The sequence below is a fragment of the Pleurodeles waltl genome, chromosome 9, assembly GCF_031143425.1.
Source record: "Pleurodeles waltl isolate 20211129_DDA chromosome 9, aPleWal1.hap1.20221129, whole genome shotgun sequence".
NCBI lineage: Eukaryota > Metazoa > Chordata > Amphibia > Caudata > Salamandridae > Pleurodeles > Pleurodeles waltl.
This window is the reverse complement of record NC_090448.1, coordinates 215,939,689-215,963,426: the sequence shown is the minus strand read 5'-3', so window position 1 is coordinate 215,963,426 and position 23,738 is coordinate 215,939,689. Positions and strand designations below refer to the sequence as shown.

At 44.2% G+C, this 23,738-nt stretch overlaps 1 protein-coding gene across 2 annotated transcripts in view; it reads right to left on the bottom strand.

Annotated features, from left to right (window-relative positions):
* Positions 1-816: 816 nt before the first annotated feature.
* The window catches only part of LOC138259095 (monocarboxylate transporter 2-like), a 102,980-nt gene continuing 80,058 nt past the window's right edge, over positions 817-23,738 (bottom strand). For both annotated transcript variants that reach the window (XM_069206574.1, XM_069206575.1), the window contains exon 5: positions 817-1,910. In XM_069206574.1, coding sequence (XP_069062675.1) covers positions 1,618-1,910 — 293 coding nt within the window. In that variant the 3' untranslated portion in view covers positions 817-1,617. The remainder of the gene's footprint in view (positions 1,911-23,738) is intronic.

The window sequence follows — 23,738 nt, the reverse complement described above, 5'->3', positions numbered from 1 at the left end:
GTATGTGTTTTTGTCAAAACTATTCAAGATGTTAATAGTATGCTAACCAATAAAATTATAAAATTATTTTTAAATATTCTGACTCGTGAAATGAGTTTGAAAATAGTCTTTTTATCACCAAAAACCCTGTGATTTTGCTGACAGCAGTTTGTGACAGCAAAATTGCTTGCTACAACTTGCCCGTAATACAAGAGGCACAATTAAGCTAATTAAGACAATAGCTCAAGTCAAAAAGTTGAATCAACAGCATATGTTGTTCTATATGCCTTAATTGTGCACTCAATGAATCCGGAACTTGCCATAGCTTGGGTCAAAGTATAAATACATTTTTTATCATTTTATGTATGAGATGAACTACCCATTTATTCAAATTATATCACAACATATGAAGGATATATGTACACTCCCCTAACACTTTGTAGAAAACAGAGTTTACTTTCATTCATCTCTAAATTAACCTGTTTTTGGGAGAGTATCTAAGATTATCCTTAAAGATGGACAAACATTCACTTGCTCTGAAATCTCTATGTTTTACTTATACCAGGGTACGGGGGAAGGGAAGGCAGAAGGTGCCAAAAAGGCTTAGGATGCAAAGCACATTCAACGTCTACATATCACAATAGAACAGAAAGTACAGTTTCTTCAGTCTGTGTTAATTGGTGTCCAGTCCTACAATGTCATATATTAAAATGTTCAAACCTTAACGAACCCTCTTCTTCCACAGTTAAGTAGGTGGAAAGCAAATGGTCATGTTTATGTATTTTTCGAGGGAAAACGTTAACCTTTACCCACCTGCAAACTTAAAAACAGCAGCAATTCAATTGCTATGTTTTATTGTGTAAAAGAAAACAATTTTAGTATTTTTTGGTTCTTTATGCAAGCAACCAGGAAAACCTAAAATAAATCCTAATGTCTACCATAATGATTTTTAAAACAGGTACCGGATTAAAAAAAATATTTGTAAAGGTGCACTTCCGTTTCACACATTTGCATGGGCGCGTATTACAGATAGCATTACTCCACAGACCTTTCCAAAAGTACTCACAGAAACAAGCATAAATTACACATCTCCAGTACTCCTAAAAAAAATTCAAAATTCCTAATTAGGTGCATGCGAATGCCTTTGTATAATTGCAGATATTCTATGAAATGCACACAGGAAAATGGCACAAGGTTTTTGTAGTTGCATTTTTTCCTTCACTTTTTTGCACCCGTGAGGAAAATATTTATGTCCGCGAAGAACCCCCTTTTCCACATCCTCGCCAGCTTTGTGAGCGTTCAGTTGCTAGTCTAGATTTGGAACGGAATAAACTCCTGTTGTGGACAATAGTAAGCCTCGAACCCATTATAGGGGTGGGAATGAGTCAAAAACAAGTAATTAAATACACCAAAACTGTCAAGTTTGTGGGCGGTGCCTTTCAAAGCACTCCAGCTGTGGAGTAGGATTTAGCAAGGTATAATATTACTCCATTGTGGTGTATTGTTAGGAATGTGTAAATCAATATACCAGCGCAAATTCACATTGTCATTTCCTTCCAATCAAAATGGCTGTGTGAAAGCAGTTCATGATGTTCAATTTAGATGGTTTCATTGAGAAAACGTAAACAAGAGACATTTTCATGTACCACTGGCTTCTTTTTGAAAACTCCCCGATTGAGGAACGGCACTTGGCACTTCATTGCAGTTTTGTACATATTCTTTAAGCAGGTGTGTTTCATGTTGGCCAGCCTGCATGGCTTTGCCGTTCTTCTTATATTTTTCCTGGCCTTTCAAAGAGCCGACTTCTTCCTTTTCAAGCATACGATAGTTGTAGTAATTCATGATGAAAAGAAATATCCCAGCAAGCAACATGACCGCTCCACATTTATAGTACAAGTATTTATAATCTCCAAATGTATCCACAAGGGCCCCTGTAAATTAAATAAACATACAAAATTTAGTTTCAAAATGAAAAACTAGGAAAGGCAAAACAATACGTGCCACTATTATGACTACAAGAGTCATGAAAAAAGTTTTTTTTTTACACGAGTAGTCAAACACATAGATATACAATTGTAATTTATCAAGTTTCGTTCTTCTTTTCTTAAGTGTGTAAAAGGCATTCTGAAGTCAATGGTCTAGCACAGTGACTCTTTGTAAAAACGCACACTTGTTTGTTCACACACTCAGCACCAGCACGCTGGAGTTAGGCTGAGTTGACAGGATAATTTTATTAGCGTTTAGGGGCATATTTATGAGCCCCTAGCGCCAGTGGAGCGTCACTTTACGTGACGCTCCAATGGCGCTAACCTCTGCTCCATATTTACAAGGAGGTGTAATGCCATTTTTTAGGGCGTTACACCTCCTTGTAAATATTGGCCCCTTCAACGCAGTTATTTGCATAAGAGGGGTGTGCAATGGGTGTTGCTGTAGGTGTGCCACAGCACCACCCATTGCATTTTGACCTGCCTCAGATTTACAAGATTTTGTAAACCTGAGACAGCAGCAAAATGTAACACCACCCACAGGGTCAGATTAGCAAGGCACAACTAGGAGGAATACTTTTATTCCTTCTTGTTTTCTGCTTTTTCTATGCAGAGCAACATGCCAGAAATTATTTTTCACGTGCGGGAAGGTGTCCCTTCTTGCACATAAACAATCATTTGAAAATGGCGTGATGGCACTTCTGTGTATGCTGCAATCTGAAGCACACACAAAAGTGCCAAAGTGCCATTAGTGATTGTTTATGTGCAGGAAGAGACACCTTCCTGCACATAAAAAAAAATCACACCCCTCAACGCAGACATCCTTGCACGATGGTACCAGGATGCCTGTGTTGGCGCTGGCAGCTAAATTTAGCACCAGAGCAGGGGACAACACAGGGATGTGCCGTATCCACTTAAATACGGTGCATCCCTGCATTGTGAAAATGATGGAGCGCAGCGCTGACAATTTTGGCACAGCGTCGCGCTCCGTCATTTTCCCATAAATATGGGCCTTATTGTCTATCGCACGTACTATTGACACTTCGGATCAGTCCTTTTCTAGTGTTGTTTACAGTATTATTCAACCGAGAAAAGTCAAACACTGTGTTTTGTTTGAAGAGGAGTAATGCTAAAGTGTACGACGTGAATACTGTCAAACGTGCACATGTTCACTAAGCACACACAAAATGCGCCTTGTGTTCCCAAGTAAAGCGTCCGGGGGCGTGTATATAAGGCACCAACAGGCAAGTGTTTCTTCTTTTTCGATTGATTTTGCAAATTGATGAATAGCAGGCTGACAAATTCACCCATCCCTCCATGCCCCCCGCCCAATTTAAAGCACTGCCCCAGATCCCTAGCCCCATGGAAATCCAAGCAATTTGATTCCTAAACTCTCATGCACATGACTATTTGTTTCACACATTTGTTAGATATGCCTAAATCAAACTAATTTACAAAACATACAGATATTGATATTATTAAAGAAAGGCTATGATGCTGTAGGCACTCTCAATCATAAAGCACATGGGTTGCTGCCTTCCATAGTGATTTGTTTGATATTTCGATAAGCACTGAAATTTAAATTTGTTAATGCACTTGCAGGATCAGACTGTCCTTTAGGGCAACCAGGCAGTGCCAGGGTCAGCTTTTGCATGGACAGCGCCCTGAGCAGAACCAAATTTGGTGCCCCTTAATCCCTCCCTTTTCACCCAAGTTGTAGCCTGTAACCTGAGACACACAAGGAGCAAATCATGATCTTCTTCAACTTGGCAAATAAGGGTTTTATGCATCCTGGTATTCGTAGTCCTATATTACTACTACTAGACTAAGTACTAGACTGCAAAGAAAAACAGTAGTACTTTATTTGAACATTTTTATATAGTGCAAACTCAACCCTTTACATGAGTACCAACTACATTACACAAGGTCAGATTTATTTAAGCATGAGTGATTTGCCCAGAATCATGAGATGTTGCACTGACTCTGGGACTCGAGCCTGGTTCGCCAGTTCCGATGCCATAACGTCATATCCTCTTCCTTAATAAACTTAATAAAAAATACCAGTAATCGAGTAACAGTAGTTTTGTATTTACAATATTGTTACCAGAAATATGTAAGATGTTTTACGTTTAGAAAACAATTATTCGAATTTTGTGTTAGAGGATCAGCAGCTACAACTGAGACCTTCCTGGCAGGCTGTCTGCTGTCCTGGCCATCAATTTCCTCCTTATTGTTGTTACTAAGTAAAGTGTTCTGGGAGGGGAGCCTGGGAAGTATTGAACTCAGAGCTCCCCCATTTTCATCTGAATCACCATCAGCTCAGCTTCTTCCTGCCAGATGAGGAGGGATGGAGGGTGTTAAGGAAATGAGAGGGTGACAGAATTCTAATGGGGTGCCTACAGCCTGTACAGGAATAAATCTTGATTAAACACAGTGGGGGCTGAATTGCAGAAGCGAGTTGAGAGTTTGGGTGATGGATGACGTGCATGGAGTCAGTTTCTTGCGCCTCCAGGAGTGTCAACTTATTCAATACCTTGCAAAAACACTTATACGGCATGTCTTTAGAAGTATAAAAGTGCTCCAAAATGGAAATGTGGGTCAGTTTTTTAGCTATCAGATTCACAAATGGTGGCCACTTTTTGTTGGTGTTCAGGGCTTTTTTCTGCCCCAGACTGAATGTTAGAAATGGGATCTCTAGTTGGCAGAGGCATACACCCTTGTTCAAATAGGGACCACAATCCTAGTCAGGGTTAAGTCACAACACAATCCAGTTTATCCTGTGCCCACCCTCTGGTAGCTTGGCACTGAGCAGTCAGGCTTAACTTAGAAGGCAATGTGTAAAGTATTTGTGCAATAAATCATACAGTAACACAGTGAAAACACCACAAAACATACAAACAGGTTTAGAAAATTAGATAATATTTATCTGAATAAAATAAGGTAAAACAATGAAAATCCAATGTACTCAAGCAGAGCTATGAATTTTGAAAAACGAAATCCAATTAAAACGCCTAGAAACACAATAGCTCCAAATGGGGCCATCACGGCGTCGCTGACGGGGTCCTTCCCAATAATCCGACACCACCAGTGACAGGTATGGAGTCATGCTGATTCCCAGGTACACTACCTTTGAAAAACACAGAACAAGGACACTGCACCGAGTCAGAAAGAGGCGTCGATGGAGTCAGTGCGGCGTCAGTCCCTTGTGGCCTCTGAGGAGATAAGGCGTCGGTTCCATCCGGATGCGGGGGAGATAATGCTTCATCGTCCGCAATGCGTCGATCCTTTGTGTCCCAGCGAGGTCGCTGGTTCCGGTCCGTCAGGATGTGATGTGTCAACTTCACAGTGTTGCGAGAAACCTGAGTGACATCAGCAGAGTCGTGGTAACGTCGGACTTGCATTGTAAGCTGCGGTCGTTGGGTGCAGTGAGGTCCACAGAGCGGGAGCAGGCTGTGGCGTCGCTGAAGTCGTTCCAGCTTCACTGAAGTCGGACACTAACAAAAGCTAGATGGATAAGTCTTTTTTAGCCCTGGGACTTGAAAACAGGAGGCAAGCTCAATCCAAGCCCTTGGAGAGCACTTTTGGGGAAGGCAGAGTCCTTTTCAGCACAATTGGAGGCCAGCAGAGCAGCAGGGCAGCAGCTCTTCTCAGCAAAGCAGTTCAGATGAGTCTTCTGGGCAGCCAGGCAGTTCCTCTTAACAGGTTGCAGGTGTAGGTCCGGAAATTGTCTGAGTTGGTGGGTCAGAGGCCCAGTTTATATACCCAAAAATGCCTTTGAAGTGGGGGGGGGGGGGGGGGGGGGGACTTCAAAGAGTGGTTTTGAAGTGCACAATTCCCATTTCAGTGCAGTACTGTCTGCCAGGGTCCCAGTAGGAGGTTTGGCAGTCCATTGTGTGAGGGCAGGCCTCTAGCCTTTGACATGTAAAAGTCATGCTCTCCACCCTTCCATCCCAGGAAGATCCACTCAATATGCAGATGGATGCAGGTGTGACCGAGTGTCCTTTATTTGTGGTTGTCTGGGTGAAATGCACAAGGGAGCTGTCAACCAGCCCAGCCAAGATGTTATTTTGGAAATAGGCTGTAAGGCACAGATGGTTTTAAGTGCAGAGAAATGCTCACTTTCCAAAAGTGGCATTTCTAAAGTAGTAATATAAAATCCAACCTCACCAATAAGCTGGATTTTTTATTACCATTCCGGCCATACTAAATATGACCCGGTTACCCCTTTAAGATCAGAATCTACCACTCCAAAAGTATATTAGGGCAGTCCTAATGCTAGTCTATGAAAGGAGCAGGCCTCACAGTAGTGTAAAAAGAATTTAGGAGTTTTCCACTACCAGGACATATAAAACACTCATTTGCATGAACTACCTTTTACCTACATAGCACCCTGCCCTATGGGTTACCTAGGGCCTCCCTTAAGGGTGAACTAAAGGGGAGTGTAAGGCTTGGAAAGTACTTTTAAATGCCAAGTCGAAGGAACAGTGAAACTGCACACACAGGCCGTGCAATGGCAGGCCTGAGACATGGTTAAGGGGCTACTTATGTGGGTGGCACAATCAGTGGTGCAGGACCACTAGTAGCATTTAATTTACAGGCCCTGAGCACATGTAATGCACTTTACTAGGGACTTATAAGTAAATTAAATATGCCCATTGGGTATGAGCCAATGTTACCATGTTTTTAGGGAGAGAGCCAAAGTCCTAAAGCCAGCAAAAATGAGGTCAGAAAAAGAGGAGGAGGATGGCAAAATGTTTTGGGGTGACCCTTCAGAGAGGCCACTTCCAGCATCGACCCTGTGCACTTGGCATACATGACACTGAATAAACTCTGTTTTAGCCCATCCATTGTGTTGGTTTAGGTAACACCAACAGGAAAGAGTTTTATTTCTTTCATACTTAAACTGTATGAATATGTAGACGTAATGAACTTTTTATAAGTCCAACATTTTGGCACTACCTGATCTTCTGTTAATATTACCTACAGTGATATAGTGCGTGGGTCAGAGTTCCCTTAAACTACAATGTAATGCAATACTCGTATTCTCTAGAAATTATTTGTGGGAGGTTTCTTTTTAGCCCATATGTCTCATTCCTTTATCTGTTCATTACTTTTCCCTCCCCTTTCACTTCCACCTGTCTTGACTCCCCCTACTTTTTTAAAACAAATGGGAAAAAGTGGCTGCAGAAGAAGGCTTGTGGTTTTCCCCCTGAAAATGGCATCAACAAAGGGTTTGTGGTGCTAAACTCAGCAGCTCCCAGCTTTCAGGAACAGGCAGAATCAGACAACCCAATTTTTCAACACAATTCTGGCATTTTACTGGGACATACCCCATTTTTGCAATTTTTTGTGCTTTCAGCCTCCTTCCAGTCAGTGACAGAAATGGGCATGAAACCAATGCTGGATCCCAGAAACCTAAACATTTCTGAAAAGTAGACAAATTTCTGAATTCAGCAAGGGGTCATTTGTGTAGATCCTACAAGGGTTTCCTACAGAAAACAACAACTGAAAAAGAAAAATATTGAAATTGAAGTGAAAAAAAACATAAATTTGTCTCTACATTTTACTCTGTAACTTTTCCCTGCAATGTCAGATTATCGAAAGCAATATACCGTTACGTCTGCTGGACTCCTCTGGTTGCGGGGATATATAGGGCTTGTAGGTTCATCAAGAACCCTAGGTACCCAGAGCCAATAAATGAGCTGCACCCTGCAGTGCGTTTTCATTCTATACCAGGTATACAGCAATTCATTTGCTGAAATATAAAGAGTAAAAAACGCTATCAAGAAAACCTCTGTATTTCCAAAAAGGGCACAAGATACTGTGTTGAGGAGCAGTGGTTATTTGCACATCTCTGAATTCCGGGGTGACCATACTAGCATGTGAATTACAGGGCATTTCTCAAATAGAGGTCTTTTTTACACACTCTCCTATATTTGGAAGTAAAAAATGTAGAGAAAGACAAGGGGCAATAACACTTGTTTTGCTAATCTATGTTCCCCCAAGTCTCCCGATAAAAATGATACCTCACTTGTGTGGGTAGGCCTAGCGCCCGCGACAGGAAAAGCTCCAAAGCGCAACGTGGACACATCCAATTTTTTAAAAGAAAACAGAGGTGTTTTTTGCAAAGTGCCTACCTGTAGATTTTGGCCTCTAGCTCAGCCGGCACCTAGGGAAACCTACCAAACCTGTGCATTTATGAAAACTAGAGACCTAGGGGAATCCAAGATGGGGTGACTTGTGGGGCTCTGACCAGGTTCTGTTACCCAGAATCCTTTGCAAACCTCAATATTTGGCTAAAAAAAAAACACATGCTCCTCACATTTCTGTGGCAGAAAGCTCTGGAATCTGAGAGGAGCCACAAATTTCCTTCCACCCAGCGTTCCCCCAAGTCTCCTGATAAAAATGATACCTCACTTGTGTGGGTAGGCCTAGCGCCTGCGACAGGAAATGCCCCAAAGCGCAACATGGACACATCCAATTTTTTGAAAGAAAACAGAGGTGTTTTTTGCAAAGTGTCTACCTGTAGATTTTGGCCTCTAGCTCAGCCGGCACCTAGGGAAACCTACTAAACCTGTGCATTTCTGAAAACTAGAGACCTAGGGGAATCCAAGATGGGGTGACTTGTGGGGCTCTGACCAGGTTCTGGTACCCAGAATCCTTTGCAAACCTCAAAATTTGGCTAAAAAAACACATGTTCCGCACATTTCTGAGGCAGAAAGTTCTGGAATCTGAGAGGAGCCACAAATTTCCTTCCACCCAGCGTTCCCCCAAGTCTCCCGATAAAAATGATACCTCACTTGTGTGGGTAGGCCTAGCGCCCACGACAAGAAATGCCTCAAAGCGCAACGTGGACACATCCAATTTTTTGAAAGAAAACAGAGGTGTTTTTTGCAAAGTGCCTACCTGTAGATTTTGGCCTATAGCTCAGCCGGCAAATAGGGAAACCTACCAAACCTGTGCATTTCTGAAAACTAGAGACCTAGGGGAATCCAAGATGGGGTGACTTGTGGGGCTCTGACCAGGTTCTGTTACCCAGAATCCTTTGCAAACCTCAAAATTTGGCTATAAAAACACATGTTCCGCACATTTCTGTGGCAGAAAGTTCTGGAATCTGAGAGGAGCCTCAAATTTCCTTCCACCCAGCGTTCCCCCAAGTCTCCAGATAAAAATTATACCTCACTTGTGTGGGTAGGCCTAGTGCCTGCGACAGGAAATGCCCCAAAGCGCAACGTGGACACATCCAATTTTTTGAAAGAAAACAGAGGTGTTTTTTGCAAAGTGCCTACCTGTAGATTTTGGCCTCTAGCTCAGCCGGCACCTAGGGAAACCTACTAAACCTGTGCATTTCTGAAAACTAGAGACCTAGGGGAATCCAAGATGGGGTGACTTGTGTGGCTCTGACCAGGTTCTGTTACCCAGAATCCTTTGCAAACCTCAAAATTTGGCTAAAAAACACACATGTTCTTCACATTTCTGTGGCAGAAAGTTCTGGAATCTGAGAGGAGCCACACATTTCCTTCCACCCAGCGTTCCCCCAAGTCTCCCGATAAAAATGATACCTCACTTGTGTGGGTAGGCCTAGTGCCCGCGACAGGAAATGCCCCAAAGCGCAACGTGGACACATCCAATTTTTTGAAAGAAAAGAGAGGTGTTTTTTTGCAAAGTGCCTGTTGATTTTGGCCTCTAGCTCAGCCGGCACCTAGGGAAACCTACCAAACCTGTGCATTTCTGAAAGCTAGAGACCTAGGGGAATCCAAGATGGGGTGACTTGTGGGACTCTGACCAGGTTCTGTTACCCAGAATCCTTTGCAAACCTCAAAATTTGGCTAAAAAAACACATGTTCCTCACATTTCTGTGGCAAAAAAGTTCTGGAATCTGAGAGGAGACACAAATTTCCTTCCACCCAGCATTCCCCCAAGTCTCCCGATAAAAATGATATCTCACTTGTGTGGGTAGGACTAGCGCCCGCGACAGGAAATGCCCCAAAGCGCAAAGTGGACACATCCAATTTTTTGAAAGAAACCAGAGGTGTTTTTTGCAAAGTGCCTACCTGTAGATTTTGATCTCTAGCTCAGCCGGCACCTAGGGAAACCTACCAAACCTGGGCGTTTCTGAAAACTAGAGACCTAGGGGAATCCAAGATGGGGTGACTTGCGGGGCTCTGACCAGGTTATGTTACCCAGAATCCTTTGCAAACATCAAAATCTGGCCAAAAAAACCCTTTTTCCTCTCATTTCGGTGACAGAAAGTTCTGGAATCTGAGAGGAGCCACAAATTTCCTTCCACCCAGCGTTCCCCTAAGTCTCTTGATAAAAATGGTACCTCACTTCTGTGGGTAGGCCTAGCGCCCACGAAAGGAAATGGCCCAAAACACAACGTGGACACAACATATTTTTTCACAGAAAACAGAGGTGTTTTTTGCAAGGTGCCTACCTGTGGATTTTGGCCTCTAGCTCAGCCGGCCCCGGGGGGGGGGGGGCAGAAATGCCCTAAAATAAATTTGACCACCCACCCCCCCCCCCCCCCAAACCCCCCTGCCCGGGAGCGACCCTTGCCTACGGGGTCGCTCCCCCTGCGTGACATTGGCGCCAAAAAACAAATCCCCGGTGCCTAGTGGTTTCTGCCCCCTTGGGGGCAGATTGACCTAAAATCGCCCAATCTGCCCCCAAGGGGGGCAGAAATGGTCTAAATACAATTTGCCCCCCCATCACCCCCCACCCCTTGCGTGATGGCGCAAAAAAAAGATCCCTGGTGCCTAGTGGTTTCTGCCCCCCTTGGGGGCAGATTGACCTACAATCGGCCAATCTGCCCCCAAGGGAGCAGAAATGGGTCTAAATACAACTTGCCCCTCCAGGGGAGCGACCCTTGTCCAAGGGGTCGCTCCCCATCTGTAAAACAAAAAAAACAAAAAAATCCCTGGTGCCTAGTGGTTTCTGCCCCCCTTGGGGGCAGATCGGCCTCATCAAAATAGGCCAATCTGCCCCCAAGAGGGGCAGAAATGGATTAAATATAATTTGCCCCCTAGGGGAGCAACCCTTGCCTAAGGGGTCCCTCCCCACCTAAAAAAAAAAAGAAAACCTAAAAAAAAGAAAAAAAAAAAAAAAAGATCCCTGGTGCCTAGAGGTTTCTGCCCCCGGGGGGCAGAAAAGGCCTTCCCAAAAAAATGCTGCCCCTGGTGGCTCCCCTTGCGTGAAATTCACGCAAAAAAAAACAAAACTCCCTGTTGTCTAATGGTTTCTGCCCACCTTGGGGGCAGATTGGCCTCATCAAAATAGGCCAATATGCCCCCAAGGGGGGCAGAAATGGCCTAAATATAATTTGCTCCCTAGGTGAGCGACCCTTGCCTAAGGGGTTGCTCCCCTCCTAAAAAAAAAAGAAAACATAACAAATAGAAAAAAAATAAAAAATGTTCCCTGGTGCCTAGGTTTCTGCCCCCCTGGGGGCAGATCGGCCTAATATTAGGCCGATCTGCCCCCGGGGGGGGGCAGAAAAGGCCTTCCCAAAAAAATGACCCCCCCTAGGAGCAACCCTTACCCAAGGGGTCACTCCCTATTGTCAGTTTCAGAGGAAAAAAAAAAATCCTTGGTGTCTAGTGGGGTTTCAAAAGCCGGACTGCAAGCAATCCGGCTTTTGAAACCCTGGGAGAGACTTCAAAGGGAAGGAAATACATTTCCTTCCCTTTAAAGCCCCTCCGGGCCTCCCCCATGGGATTGAAAAAGAAATGCTTTGCATTTCTCTTTCAATCGCGCTGGAAGCAGAGCTTCCAGCGCGATGGGGAAGACCCTGTGACTAATCAGCGCGCGCTGACGTCAAGGGGGGGTTGGGGGGGGTCGAGGGTGGAAGGGGAAGGGCTTCCCCTTCCATCTCTGACTTGGGGGGGGGGGGGGAACCCCACAGAGGGAGCGCTAGCGCTCCCTCTGGGCTCTGTGCACAGGACGTAATGGTTACGTCCTGGGCACAGCAGCACTGTGCCTCAGGACGTAACCATTACGTCCTGGGCACAGAACAGGTTAAATATTCTACATAGGTGTTAGAAATGGGGTCTCTGGTTGGCAGTGGCTTGCATCCCGTTCAAGTAGGGACCCTCACTCTAGTCAGGTTCAGGGAGCCACACAGCTAGGATAAGCCCTGCTCACCCCCTTGGTAGCTTGGCACGAGCAGTCAGGCTTATCTCAGAGGCAGTGTGTAAAGTATTTATACGCACACACAGTAACACAGTGAAAACACCACAAACATACTCCACAACAGTTTGGAAAAATAGCCAACATTTATCTGAGTGAAACAAGACCAAAACAACAAAAATCCAACATTCACAACTAAAGATAAACATTTTTAAAGATTAAATTACGGTAAAGTGCTTAGAAACACAATAGCTCCTACTGGGGCTACTGCAGCGTCTTGATGGAGTCACTCCCAACAGTCCTATGCCACTCATGAGGCAGTTTGGGGGGGGGTCACAGAGCCATATGGACCCCAGGTACAGTACCTTGGAAAACTATGAGGAAACAAAGACGTTGCATGGAGTCAGGGAGGCGAGGCGTCGCTGGAACCAGTGTGCCGTCTGTTCCTTACTACTACCAGGGAGGTGAGGCATCGGTAGTTTATGGTTGCAGTGGTGGTGATGCAGCATTGGTGACGAGACTACAGTTCCTTATGACTCGGCAGGGTTGATGAATCTGGCATGTCAAGATGCAAGGAGTCGACTTTGCGGTGTCACGGTCACACCACTGGGTCACAGGTGCTGCAGCAGAGTCGGAGTTTGATGTCACGGGCATCAGTGACAATGTGGCAGCACTCAGCGGGTACCACTGCTCCAGTGCAGGCAGCGGCACAGAGTCGGACAGCAGCGCCGGTTCTGAAGTTGCTCTTGAATCGATGTACTTGGTTTCTTTTTGGTTGTACCAGCACTCACTCCCAAGGGCCTAGAAAATGGTTTTGGCACCACCGGTCAGGACTCCCAGCAAGTGAACCCAGGTGCTGGCAGATGAAGTCTTTGATGTCCCTGGACTTCTAAAAAGGAGGCAAGCTCAGTCCAAGCCCTTGAAGAACCTTTGGAAGCAGTATGTAGAAAGCAAAATCCAGTCCTTTCACTCCCACAACAGAAGCAACAAGCAGCAGGCCAGCACGGCAGAGTAGCAGTCCCTCCAAAAGCATCCAATTCCTCTGTCCACAAGGATTCTAACTATGTGGTGTTAGAGATCCAGTACTTATACCCATTACTGTCTTTGAGTAGGCAATCTTCAAAGAGAAATCTTTGAAGAGCACAAGACCCTACCTTTCCTGTCCTGGCCCCAGACACACTCCAGGGAGTTCGAGATTGCTCTGTGTGAGGACAGGCACAGCCCTATTCAGGTGCAGGTGTTAGCTCCAGAGCAGCAGCCTGTTGATGGGCCATCAGGATATGCAGGGTACACCTCAGCTCCCTTTGTAAGACTGTCTAGAGTGAATACACAAACAGCCTAACTGCTATACTGACCCAGATGTGTATTTCATAGACAGGCAGAGGCACAAAGTGGTTAAGCAAGAAAATGTCAATTTTCTAAACGTGGCATTTTCAAACCCACAGTTCAACAACCAACTTCACCAAAAGATGTATTTTTAAATTGTGAGTTCAGAGACCTCCAAACTCCATATCTCTAAATGTTCCCCACGGGAAATTACACTTAAAAGATATTTGAAGGCAATCCCCATGTTACTCTATGGGAAAGATATGTCTTGCAACAGTGAAATCCAAATGTAGCTGTTTTACTCTATCAAGACATGTAAAACACACCAGCACATTCTACCTTTTAAATGCAATGCACCCCGCCCATAGGGCTGCTTTGGGCCTTCTTTACAGGTGACTTTCATATAGTAAAAGGGAAAGTTTGGGCCTGGCAAGTAGGTGCACTTGCGAGGTCGAAATGGCTGTTTAGAACTGCACACACAGACACTGCAGTGGTAGGTCCGAGACATTTTTACAGGGCTACTAAAGTGAATGGCACAATCAGTGATGCAGGCCCACTAGCAGCATTTGATTTACAGGCCCTGGTCACACATGGTGCACTATACTAAGGGCTTACTAATAAATCAAACATGCCAGTCATGGACAAACCCATCACAATACAATATCACAGAGAGCAGTGGTAAAGTGTCCACAGTCCTAAAGCCAACAATAACAGGTCTGAAAAAATAGCAGGAAAAAGGCAAAATATTTGGGGATACCCCTGTAGAAAGGGCCAGGTCCAACAATAATAGACATATATTTGCTCACCAGTCTTCATCCATTGGTCTGTTTAATGGTCATTCATATTTTGCTCTCACCCAGTACAACAAACAGCATAAGGAAATGGGTCAGCCCACTTCAGACACTCGCTACACTTGCTGTGAGTGACAGCATGTTCCCTCTGCGCATTATTGGCTATCATATTTTAAGTGGTGCTCTTCCATGCTCAGGCGTGTTTGACATTTTTAGTTTCATTAATTTTTTTAAATATTTATTCTAAATGTTTGTGGTTGTTTATTTTTGTTGGGCAGACCCATCTACTGTGTGCACTTTGCTTACATGCTTCTCATTCCTCGTAATGTCTTACCTTTATTGTACACAAGTTCAGAATAAAGATAGGCAGGACCAGTGATCTCATCAGGAAACTAGTCATGGGCTGCATCCCCTGGTTCTTTAATGGGCCAGGCTAGCAGCAGTGAAGAAATTTGCATTAGTAACACTAACAGCCCTGTGATACTCTCCTTGTCCTGGACTCCTCTCTTTGAAAAATATGATTTTTTTTATTCTTTTATGCCGGTCTTTGCCTTAAGTATCCTATGGAGTCATTCAAATATGTCCAATGTGCTTTTCTTTGGGCTGGCTGAGGCTTAATCCATCTTCAGTGTTCACGTACGTCCGGCAAAAGGGGCCCTTGCTCAAGTTTTATTATTCCTGTGACGCTCCCAAAAGTTATACCTCACTGGGAGAACCATAGAAGCAAGAAGTCTACCAATCGGTAGACACTTGGCAGGCATTTTTATATTTTTCATAATCTTTCAAACAATCATTATTTCTCATTTAATGTGATCCTTCCCCTTCAGTGACCAGGTAGTGGGAAGTGGGTTTATTTATTTTCTTTATTTTATTTCTTACTTCTCTGAGGACTGGGCAGGTCACAAAATGCACAACTGTACACACACTTTGATACTGTCAGTCTCCTGCTGAATAGGCATGACTCATTTGCTACATTTGTTCTTTGCTGACACTTGGATTGTTCCCAGTCCTGGTGACTGCAAAGATGCAATGTTGATAGCAGCAACCCCACTCTGAAAATTGTTCCAGTACCACTGCCTATAATGTTGTAAATAGGCACCTTTTGACCTTTTGCCGTTATAATTATTCACTAGTGTAAGAAATCGGGCTACAGGTTGAAGGGGTGAAACTCCACTCAAGCAGCAACCATAATCATTGTCAGGGTGAGGCACAAGCAAACCCCAAATTGACCTGTGGTCAACTAATTGATAGCTTAGCACAGAGCAGTCAGGCTTAACTTAGAGGCCATGTGTAAAGTATTTATGCAGCCCTTCAAACAGTAATAAAGTGAAACCACAACATAAGAAAAATCCCACACCAATTTAGAGGTATTAGAGTAAAATATAATAAATAAACCAATATTACAACAACAAAAAACAAATCAGTAGAATCAGAGATATGCAATTTTTAAGAGTTCATAGAACATAGTGCAAAAAAAGCATAAAGTGCCAACTGTGGCAATCTGGATGCACTGGACCAGGACAAGGTTCAGCCGCACTGCGACAGAGCACCCGCCAGCTGCAGGGGCCCAGTTAGGCTCACTGAGCAAGAGTACCTCATGTCCTGGCTGTGGAGCATTGTGAGGTCCTTCATCGAGGATGTGTCATGCAGCTGAGCATATGGGTTGATTCTGCGGAGCAATGGTGTAAGGTCTTGCATCGTCATCGAGGAGCCAAATGACGAGGGCTTGCGATGCAAAGTCTGGCACTGAAGATGCGCCACGCAGTCGAGGCAATGCGTCAGTTACAAAGAGCTGTAGTGTGAGGTCCTGTGTCATTGGGGATCCCATTGACAAAAATGTTGCAGAGCAAAGGCCTGCGTTAGTAACCATTGCACAGTAGTAGTTCTGATGTAAACTGCAAGGTTGGTGCAGAGTCCTTGCGCTGAGAAAATCTTTGCAGCAGAGACGATGCATTGGTTTTGCTTGGGTTTGCCCATGCAGCAGTGGAGATAAGTTGGTTCTGCTGGATCCACAGATGGACAGGAAGAGCACCTTCAGGCTCACTTATAAGGGTCCCGGACTGAGGTGGCACCACTTGGCAGAGTAAGCCTCACAGATGACAGAGTGCAAGTGCTGGGGTCAAGTTTGTTGGAGTCTTCTGTCCATGAGACTATTGTCAGTAGGCCAGCCAACTAACCCATGGAGTCACTCTGGGATCCTGGGTTCAACAGATGCAGTCTTTCTCACCCAGGCAAAAGGACAGCAGTCAGCACATCAGGGCAGCAGGCACTCAGAGTAGCAGTTCAGGAGAGTGGCAGTCCTTTCAGCTACTCAGCAATCCTTCTTCCTGGGAGAGTCTCCAGTAGTGTACTTAAGAGTTGGTGTCTGTCATTCAAAATTGTACCTGGGCCTTCCTTTGAAGTGGGAGACACATGTAGAGATTTCCCTTTTAAATCCACAGCCGTCCTGCCTTACCTGTCCTGACTCTGGACTAACAAAAGGGGCTATGCAGCCCTTTGTGTGGTATCAGGAAACAGCCTATTCAAATGTAAGTAATGCTGTGCCCAACTCTGTCCTCTGATCCTGCCAGTGATGGCCCATCCAGTCATACCTAAGCATCATATCATGTGTGGCTGTCTAAAAGGAAGACTCAAAACCCAACTGTCAGCTACACAATGTCATGTGATCTAGAGACAGGCTGCATGCATTTAATGGCTAAGGCAGGAAAATGCCAACTTTCTAAAAGTGGCATTTTCAAAATTGCAATTTAAAATCAGACTTTACCATGAGAAACGATTTTCTTTACAATTCCAAGATACCAAACATGAACTGGTTATATTTGGAAATTATAATTTATTAGGTGCAATAAAGTAATTCAAATGTTAGCCTTTACTAGAGGTAGGCCTTTCAGTACCAAAAAATGAATTTAAGAGTTTGTTTACTAGCAGGAGGTCTAAAAATAAGAAGTGCATGTCCCACTGTTTAAATACACACATATGCAGCAAAAGCAGACCTAAGTAGTGTTTAAGGTCCTAGTTTAGTAGATGGAACAATCAGTGCTGCACACCCACTAGTGGCACTTTACTGGGGACTTATCAGAAAATTAAATATGTCAATTGGGTATAAGCTAATTCTACCATGCTTTAAGGAGAGAGCACAATCACTTTAGCACTGGTTAGCAGGGGTAAAGTGTGGGCACTATTAAAGCCACCAAAAACAAAATCAGCAAAAAAGAGGGTTGAATATGCCAAGGGTGCCAAGGACTAACAACTACCATTTGTCACAGGCGTAGCTTTTGGGAGGAGGAATGGGGGGTAGGGGGAAGTTGGGGTGTTACATCTCCTCATAAATGAATAGTTTGGTACAGGTGCTTTCAGTTGGGTATAGTGAGGTGTCTGTCGAATTTCACCTAGAATTTTCACAAGCATACACAGACAAAAACATACACATACATACACTCCCTCATGTTTCTGTTTTGAAGTTCTTAAAACTGTTCACTTTTTTACAACATATTGTGTTTTATGTAGCCCTAACATTGTGAAATGCTGTCCCTTTACACTACCACTTAAGCCCCCTCACGCCCTGCTTCTCAGGTAAAGTATTTTACCATTATAAGCCTGCGTGATTATTGGGAAATATGAGGCTTACAACCCCCCCCCCACCAATCATACTGACCAAGCTTCACTCCTGTTTGTCCAGTGGGGATAGTTTACAGAAAGGTAGTTAACAAGTTAATGTGTAACAATATGCATTACTGAACAGAGGTATCGTAAGGTAAACCCTGAAGAAGTGTGATGGATTTGAGCTGTCGGACGTGAAGCTCCTGTAGACGGAACTGAGATTTCCTTCTAATATCTTAAATTCCGGGTTCCTGTGGGGCTGTGATGTTGTAGGGCAGCACCACCATAGGTGGTGGAATGAGCTGCAAATCACTAGTCAGCTTACAATACATTGTGAAACAGCAAAACCAGATAATACTCCACCCACATTTGCAAATCTTTGACAGTATCTGTTCTTGCCAATAAATAACTACTGACCTACACTGAACAGAGACAGATCCCAGGACAATGAAACCATCAACTGTGGTAGTGAATTTCTCCCGTCTGTTAAACGAACATTCCTTGAACGAGGCACCTGATTGTTAGACCTGACAGCCTTAGGGTGGTCTTCCCCTAACTTTTTGCCTGCCTCCCTTCATTTTTCTGATCTCTTTTTTGCGGTTTTTAGGACTTTGCACACTTTACCATTGCTTACCAGTCATAAAGTGCTCGTGTTCTCGCCCATAAACGTGATAACATTGTCTCATACCGAATTGGCATATTTAATGTACCTGTAAGTCCCTAGTAAATTGCACTAGATGTGCTGAGGGCCTGTAAAATAAATGTTACTAGCGGGCCTACAGCACTGGCTGTGCCACCCACATGAGTGGACCCTTAACCATGTCTCAGAACTTCCATTGCAAGGCCTGTGTGTGCAGTTTCACTACTTCTTCAACTCAGCATTTACAACTATTTGCCAACTCTTGAATTCTGCTTTTCTTCCATATAAGTCACCCCTAAGGTAAGCCCTAGGTAACCCACAGGCAGGATGTTCTGTATGTAAAAGGCAGGACATGTACTTATAGGTTTTACATGTCCTGGTAGTGAAAAATTACCAATGTTGTTTTTCACTACTGTGAAGCCTGCTTCTCTCATAGGCCAGCATTAGAGATTCTCTTATATGGTTTTAAGAGGTAACTTCTGATATGAGAGGAATAGACTTGCCATATTTGGTATGGTTGGACTAGTAGAAAGTCATCCTTCTTACTGGTGAAGATGGATTCTACATTACATCTGTGCCTTACAGCCTGTCTCGAAAACTATGCTGGTTGACAGCTCCCCTTGTGCATTCCACCCAGATAGCCATAAACAGGACACTCAGTTGCATTTGCACTCATCAGCATACAGATCGTTTTCTCTGGGCAGGAAGGGTGGAGGGACTTTCTCTTACACTTTAAGGACCACTGGCCTGACCTCACACAAAGGACTGATAACACCCCACAGGGCTCCTGGCAGACAGGGCTGGATTGAAAGGGGGACTTGTGTCGTTCAAAACCAGTCTTTGAGGTTTCCTCACTTCAAAGACACTTTTTGGTATATATACTCAGACACTTCTGGACCTCCAACTGGACTTTGTCAGAGGGACCTCTTGGCGCCCAGAGGGCTCATCTGGACTGCCTTGCTGGAAAGAATGCTGGCCTGCTGGTTGCCCTGCTGCTGCTGACCCCTGACTCTGCTGGAAGGACTCTGCCTTCCTCTTCAAGTGCTCTCCAAGGGCTTGGATTGAACTTGCCTCCTTTTCTGAGGTCTCAGGGCTATTAAAGACTTCTCTAAAGAAGAGAAATTCCAGTGCGTCAGAAAATTGACGCAATGCCTTCAAAATTTGACGCCTGCCAGATCGACACAGCGCCTCCTTCGTGGGTGAAAAATCACTGCTTCGCCTGCCAGAGCGATGCAACTCTTGTTGTCTTTGTTCAAAGTGTCTTGGTTTTCCATGCATCATCGTTGGGCATCAAAATATCCCTGCATCACAGTGAGGAATCAAGTCTGTGCTCCTGGAAACAGACAGATCGCCTTGCAGGATGGAAAGAACCAACACCTTGCAGTGTGGAAACAAACAACACACCACCTTTGCCTCGCTAATAAAATCGACAAACCACTTAACTTTTCAACACATCTCCTCCTCTGCAGCCCCTCTACGTTGTTATTTTTTACGCATTCCAGGTACTGTGTGTTAAGAGGATACAACCACTTATTCCTAACGATTGAGACTCATTTAAACTTTTTAAAAGTGATAGCTTGACTTGTACATATTGGATTTTTGTCTTTTTGGTCTTATGTTATTTTGGTAAAAATTATCTATGTTCCTAAACTGGTGTGGAGTACTTTCTGTGGTGTTTTCACTGTGTTACTGTATGAGTTATTGCACAAATACTTTACACATTGTTTTCTAAGTTAAGCCTGCCTGCTCTGTGCTCAGCTACCAGAGGGTGAGCACAGGGTAAATTAGGTTGTGTTGTGACTGACCCTGACTAGGATTGTGGTACCTACTTGGACAGGGTGCATACCTTTTCCAACTAGAGACCCAATTTCTAACACTGATGATCTCTAGCCACCAACAGGGCTTGATGTGAATGGATAATGCCAACTTGTACTTAAAGTGAAACAACTACATGTCAGTTGAACCTCCTCTACTTTTTGTGTACGAGGCTATAGGCTCCCCTTACTGTTGTCTCACTCCACAGACTACCATAGACAGAGATCTTGAAAATATACACAGGTAATAAGTAACAAGATTTCAAATGCATGAAAAGAGAACCAAATGTGTGGTAAATAAAACAACAAGGTTTATATTTCTTGTTTTCAATGTAGTATTGGTGTTTTTGATTAGAAATCGAACAAAGGCACTAGCTGTACGAATTACAGCCATTTCTTCTTGCTGTGCAGACCACGCATGCCTGAACGATGCAGTTGGAACAACGACTGCGTAGTTTCATCTAATGCCTTTACCACGCATGCCTTTACAATGATTTTTCGTTGGAAAGGCATGCCTAGTAAAGGCATGTGTGGAAAAGCATGCATGGTTTTTGCATGTCATCCCTGCCACCGGCCATATTAGCACAACTACCCAGACCCCCCACCCGCCCTAAAAATACAACTACCCAACCCGCCCTAAAAATAAAACTAACCCAATATCCCCCACCCATCCTTAAAAACTACCCCGATACCACCCACCCACCCTGAACCCTAAAACCTACCCCAACCTCCCCACCCGCCTTTAAAACTACTGACCCCCAAGACAAAATTACCCTGACCCCCACCCTGCACTAAAAATAAATCTATCCTGAAAAAAAACAACCAGCTGTAAAAATAAAATTACCCCGACCCTCCACCCACAAAATAGAACTACCCCAACCTCCACCCGCCTCAAAAATAAAGCTACCCTGATACCCCCACACACCCTGAGCCCTAAAACCTACCCCAACCCCCACCCACCCTAAAAACAGCTGATCCCCACCCCCAAAAATAAAACTACCCTGCCCCTAAAAACAAAATTACCCCAACTCCCCACCCCACCCCTAAAAACCCAAGCCCTACCCATCCTGAATACCAAATGACCCCAACCTCCCCACCCCCGCCCCTATAAACCTGACCCCCGCCCCCAAATATAAAACTACCCGACCCCCCAGCCCACCCCTAAAAACCCGACTCCCCCAACTGCCATAAATACAAAATTACCCCGACCCTCCCCCCGACCCCTAAAATCCTGCCTCCACCTGCCCGAAATACAAAATTACCCCCACCCCACCCCTAAAAACAAAATGACATCAACCCCCTCCCCGCCCTAAAAACCATAGTACCTCGGCCCCCCACCCCACCCTAAAAACAAAACTACCCCAAAAACCCCACCCTGCCTCTTAAAAAAACAAAAAAAACAACCACCCACAACCATCTTCCAGCACCACTTACCTGACCACATCCTACCTCGCCCCTAAAAACCAAAATTACCCCAACCCTGCCCCTAAAAACCCGACCCCACCCACCCTAAATACAAAATTACCCCGACCCCCCCACCCCTACCCCTTAAACCCTGACCCCCCACTCGCCCTAAATACAAAATTAGCCCACCCCTAAACACAAAATTACCCTGACCCCCAACCGCCCAAAAATTCAAAATTGCCCCTACCTCCCACCTCAGCCCCTAAAATTAATATTACCCCGACACTCCCATCCCCGCCCTAAAAACAAAACTACTCCCAGTCCCTCTTACCTGACTGCATCCTCTCTCGCTGCTCACTCCCTTTTTCACTGCCTTAACCACGCATGTGCTTTGTTTAGCACATGCGTGGTTAAGGCAGAGAAAAAGGGAGTCGTTGTTAATCCAAGCATGATTCCGCTTGCGTTAACAACATTGTTGTGGTTCCGGCGTCGTTCCGAATGTTTCCTGTGAAAATGGCTTCCAGTGGGCATGATATTGAATCTGACTGAGTTAATGTGTAACTAATATCTCAGGAATCCGACGAGAAGTAAATATGGAAAACAGCTTTAGCAAGGATGAAGTGAATTTAATAAATATGCTTGAGATTAGTTACTTTGAATGCTTTTTAATTATCCATTACAATCTGGCCACCTATGGGTGCAAGTGCATAAAAAAGATTCAGAGATGCCCATCTGTATATATGTGCACCTTGGCATTATTTATTTTTCTTTACCATTCCAGAAATGCTGATATTGTTTATAAATGTGTCAGCTTTCTTCAAACATTAAATAATTTTAAAAGGTGCGATTTTAATAATATAGAATGCCAAAGCAAACAATCCCTGAAAAAGTCAATAGCCTTGTGGTTAGATAATAAACACCAGACCGATTGACTTTGCCAATGCTTGTTTTACAAGTCAATAAAAAGGGACTGCCAACCCCAGCACCCCTTCCCCCACCCACCCAGCAAATTCAATCACGTAAGCCCTAAACTGAGCAATGTCCACTTTCATGAGGGGCCGCAAGGTAAAAATGTCCTTGTGAACTAGTGGGCCACATGAGCGTTAGTAAGATGTGCAGTATTTGTATGCACAGCATGTGTATCTGCAGCTACACATGCCATCGAACATAAGTATACATATGTGAATGGTGCAGTGACTGTGGAAATGATGCAATAGTGCTCTCTCATTCTTCTTGTGTCATCGTTCACTTTTCCTTGTAAATTGACTAGAATGTGAAATAACAATGACTGTTGGGAGGTGTCACGATATATGAAACAAACGCAAGCAAGCTAAAAAATATAATGAGTTTGCACCAAAGTATAACTTAAGAACGCCTACTGGGAGCCAGCACTGTGCAGGCATACTTCTGAGCAGGTAGATTTAAAAAACAAACACAATTAGTTTAGAAGTGGAAGTTGAGCTCTGGGTATTACCTTCACATCATATTCCCTTTTGGCTATTGCTGTGGTTTGATAGGAGGACATGATGGTGCATCGCACTCATAGTCAAACACCCTATCGCCACTCCTTTGAATGAAAGGATACTTACTGTACATGCTGCTAGACACTAGGTCACATATTTTGTGTGTTCATTGAAGTATTTAACTGTGACTGCTGCCAATATGATTCACGTATTATATTCGATTCACTATTTAGAATAAGTGATTTTGCAGCTAAATGAATCAAATCAATGTCGCTGTCTCTTTCAAGACAAATCCACAGTTTTAACATAAAGAAATATATATGTGCTTCCTATGCGTGTGCAAGCATATCCTCGATGTTGTGCTGAGGCAAGTGAGAAAAGTAGTATGTCATTCAGGCTGGAGAGAGAGAAGAGTGTGAGGGAGGGATGGAGCACCCCTTGGAGAAAGCGTGAATCTGTACTTCACCAGATAGGATGCGTAGTGTGGTAGTGCACAAATGGGCGTTGTAAGAAATTTGATAATTAGTTGAGAGGGGTGAGAGCCCCCACTCAAATGATTTACAAAATCCTTGTCAAGGTGAACCATACCAGTAACTAAATATACCTGTGCT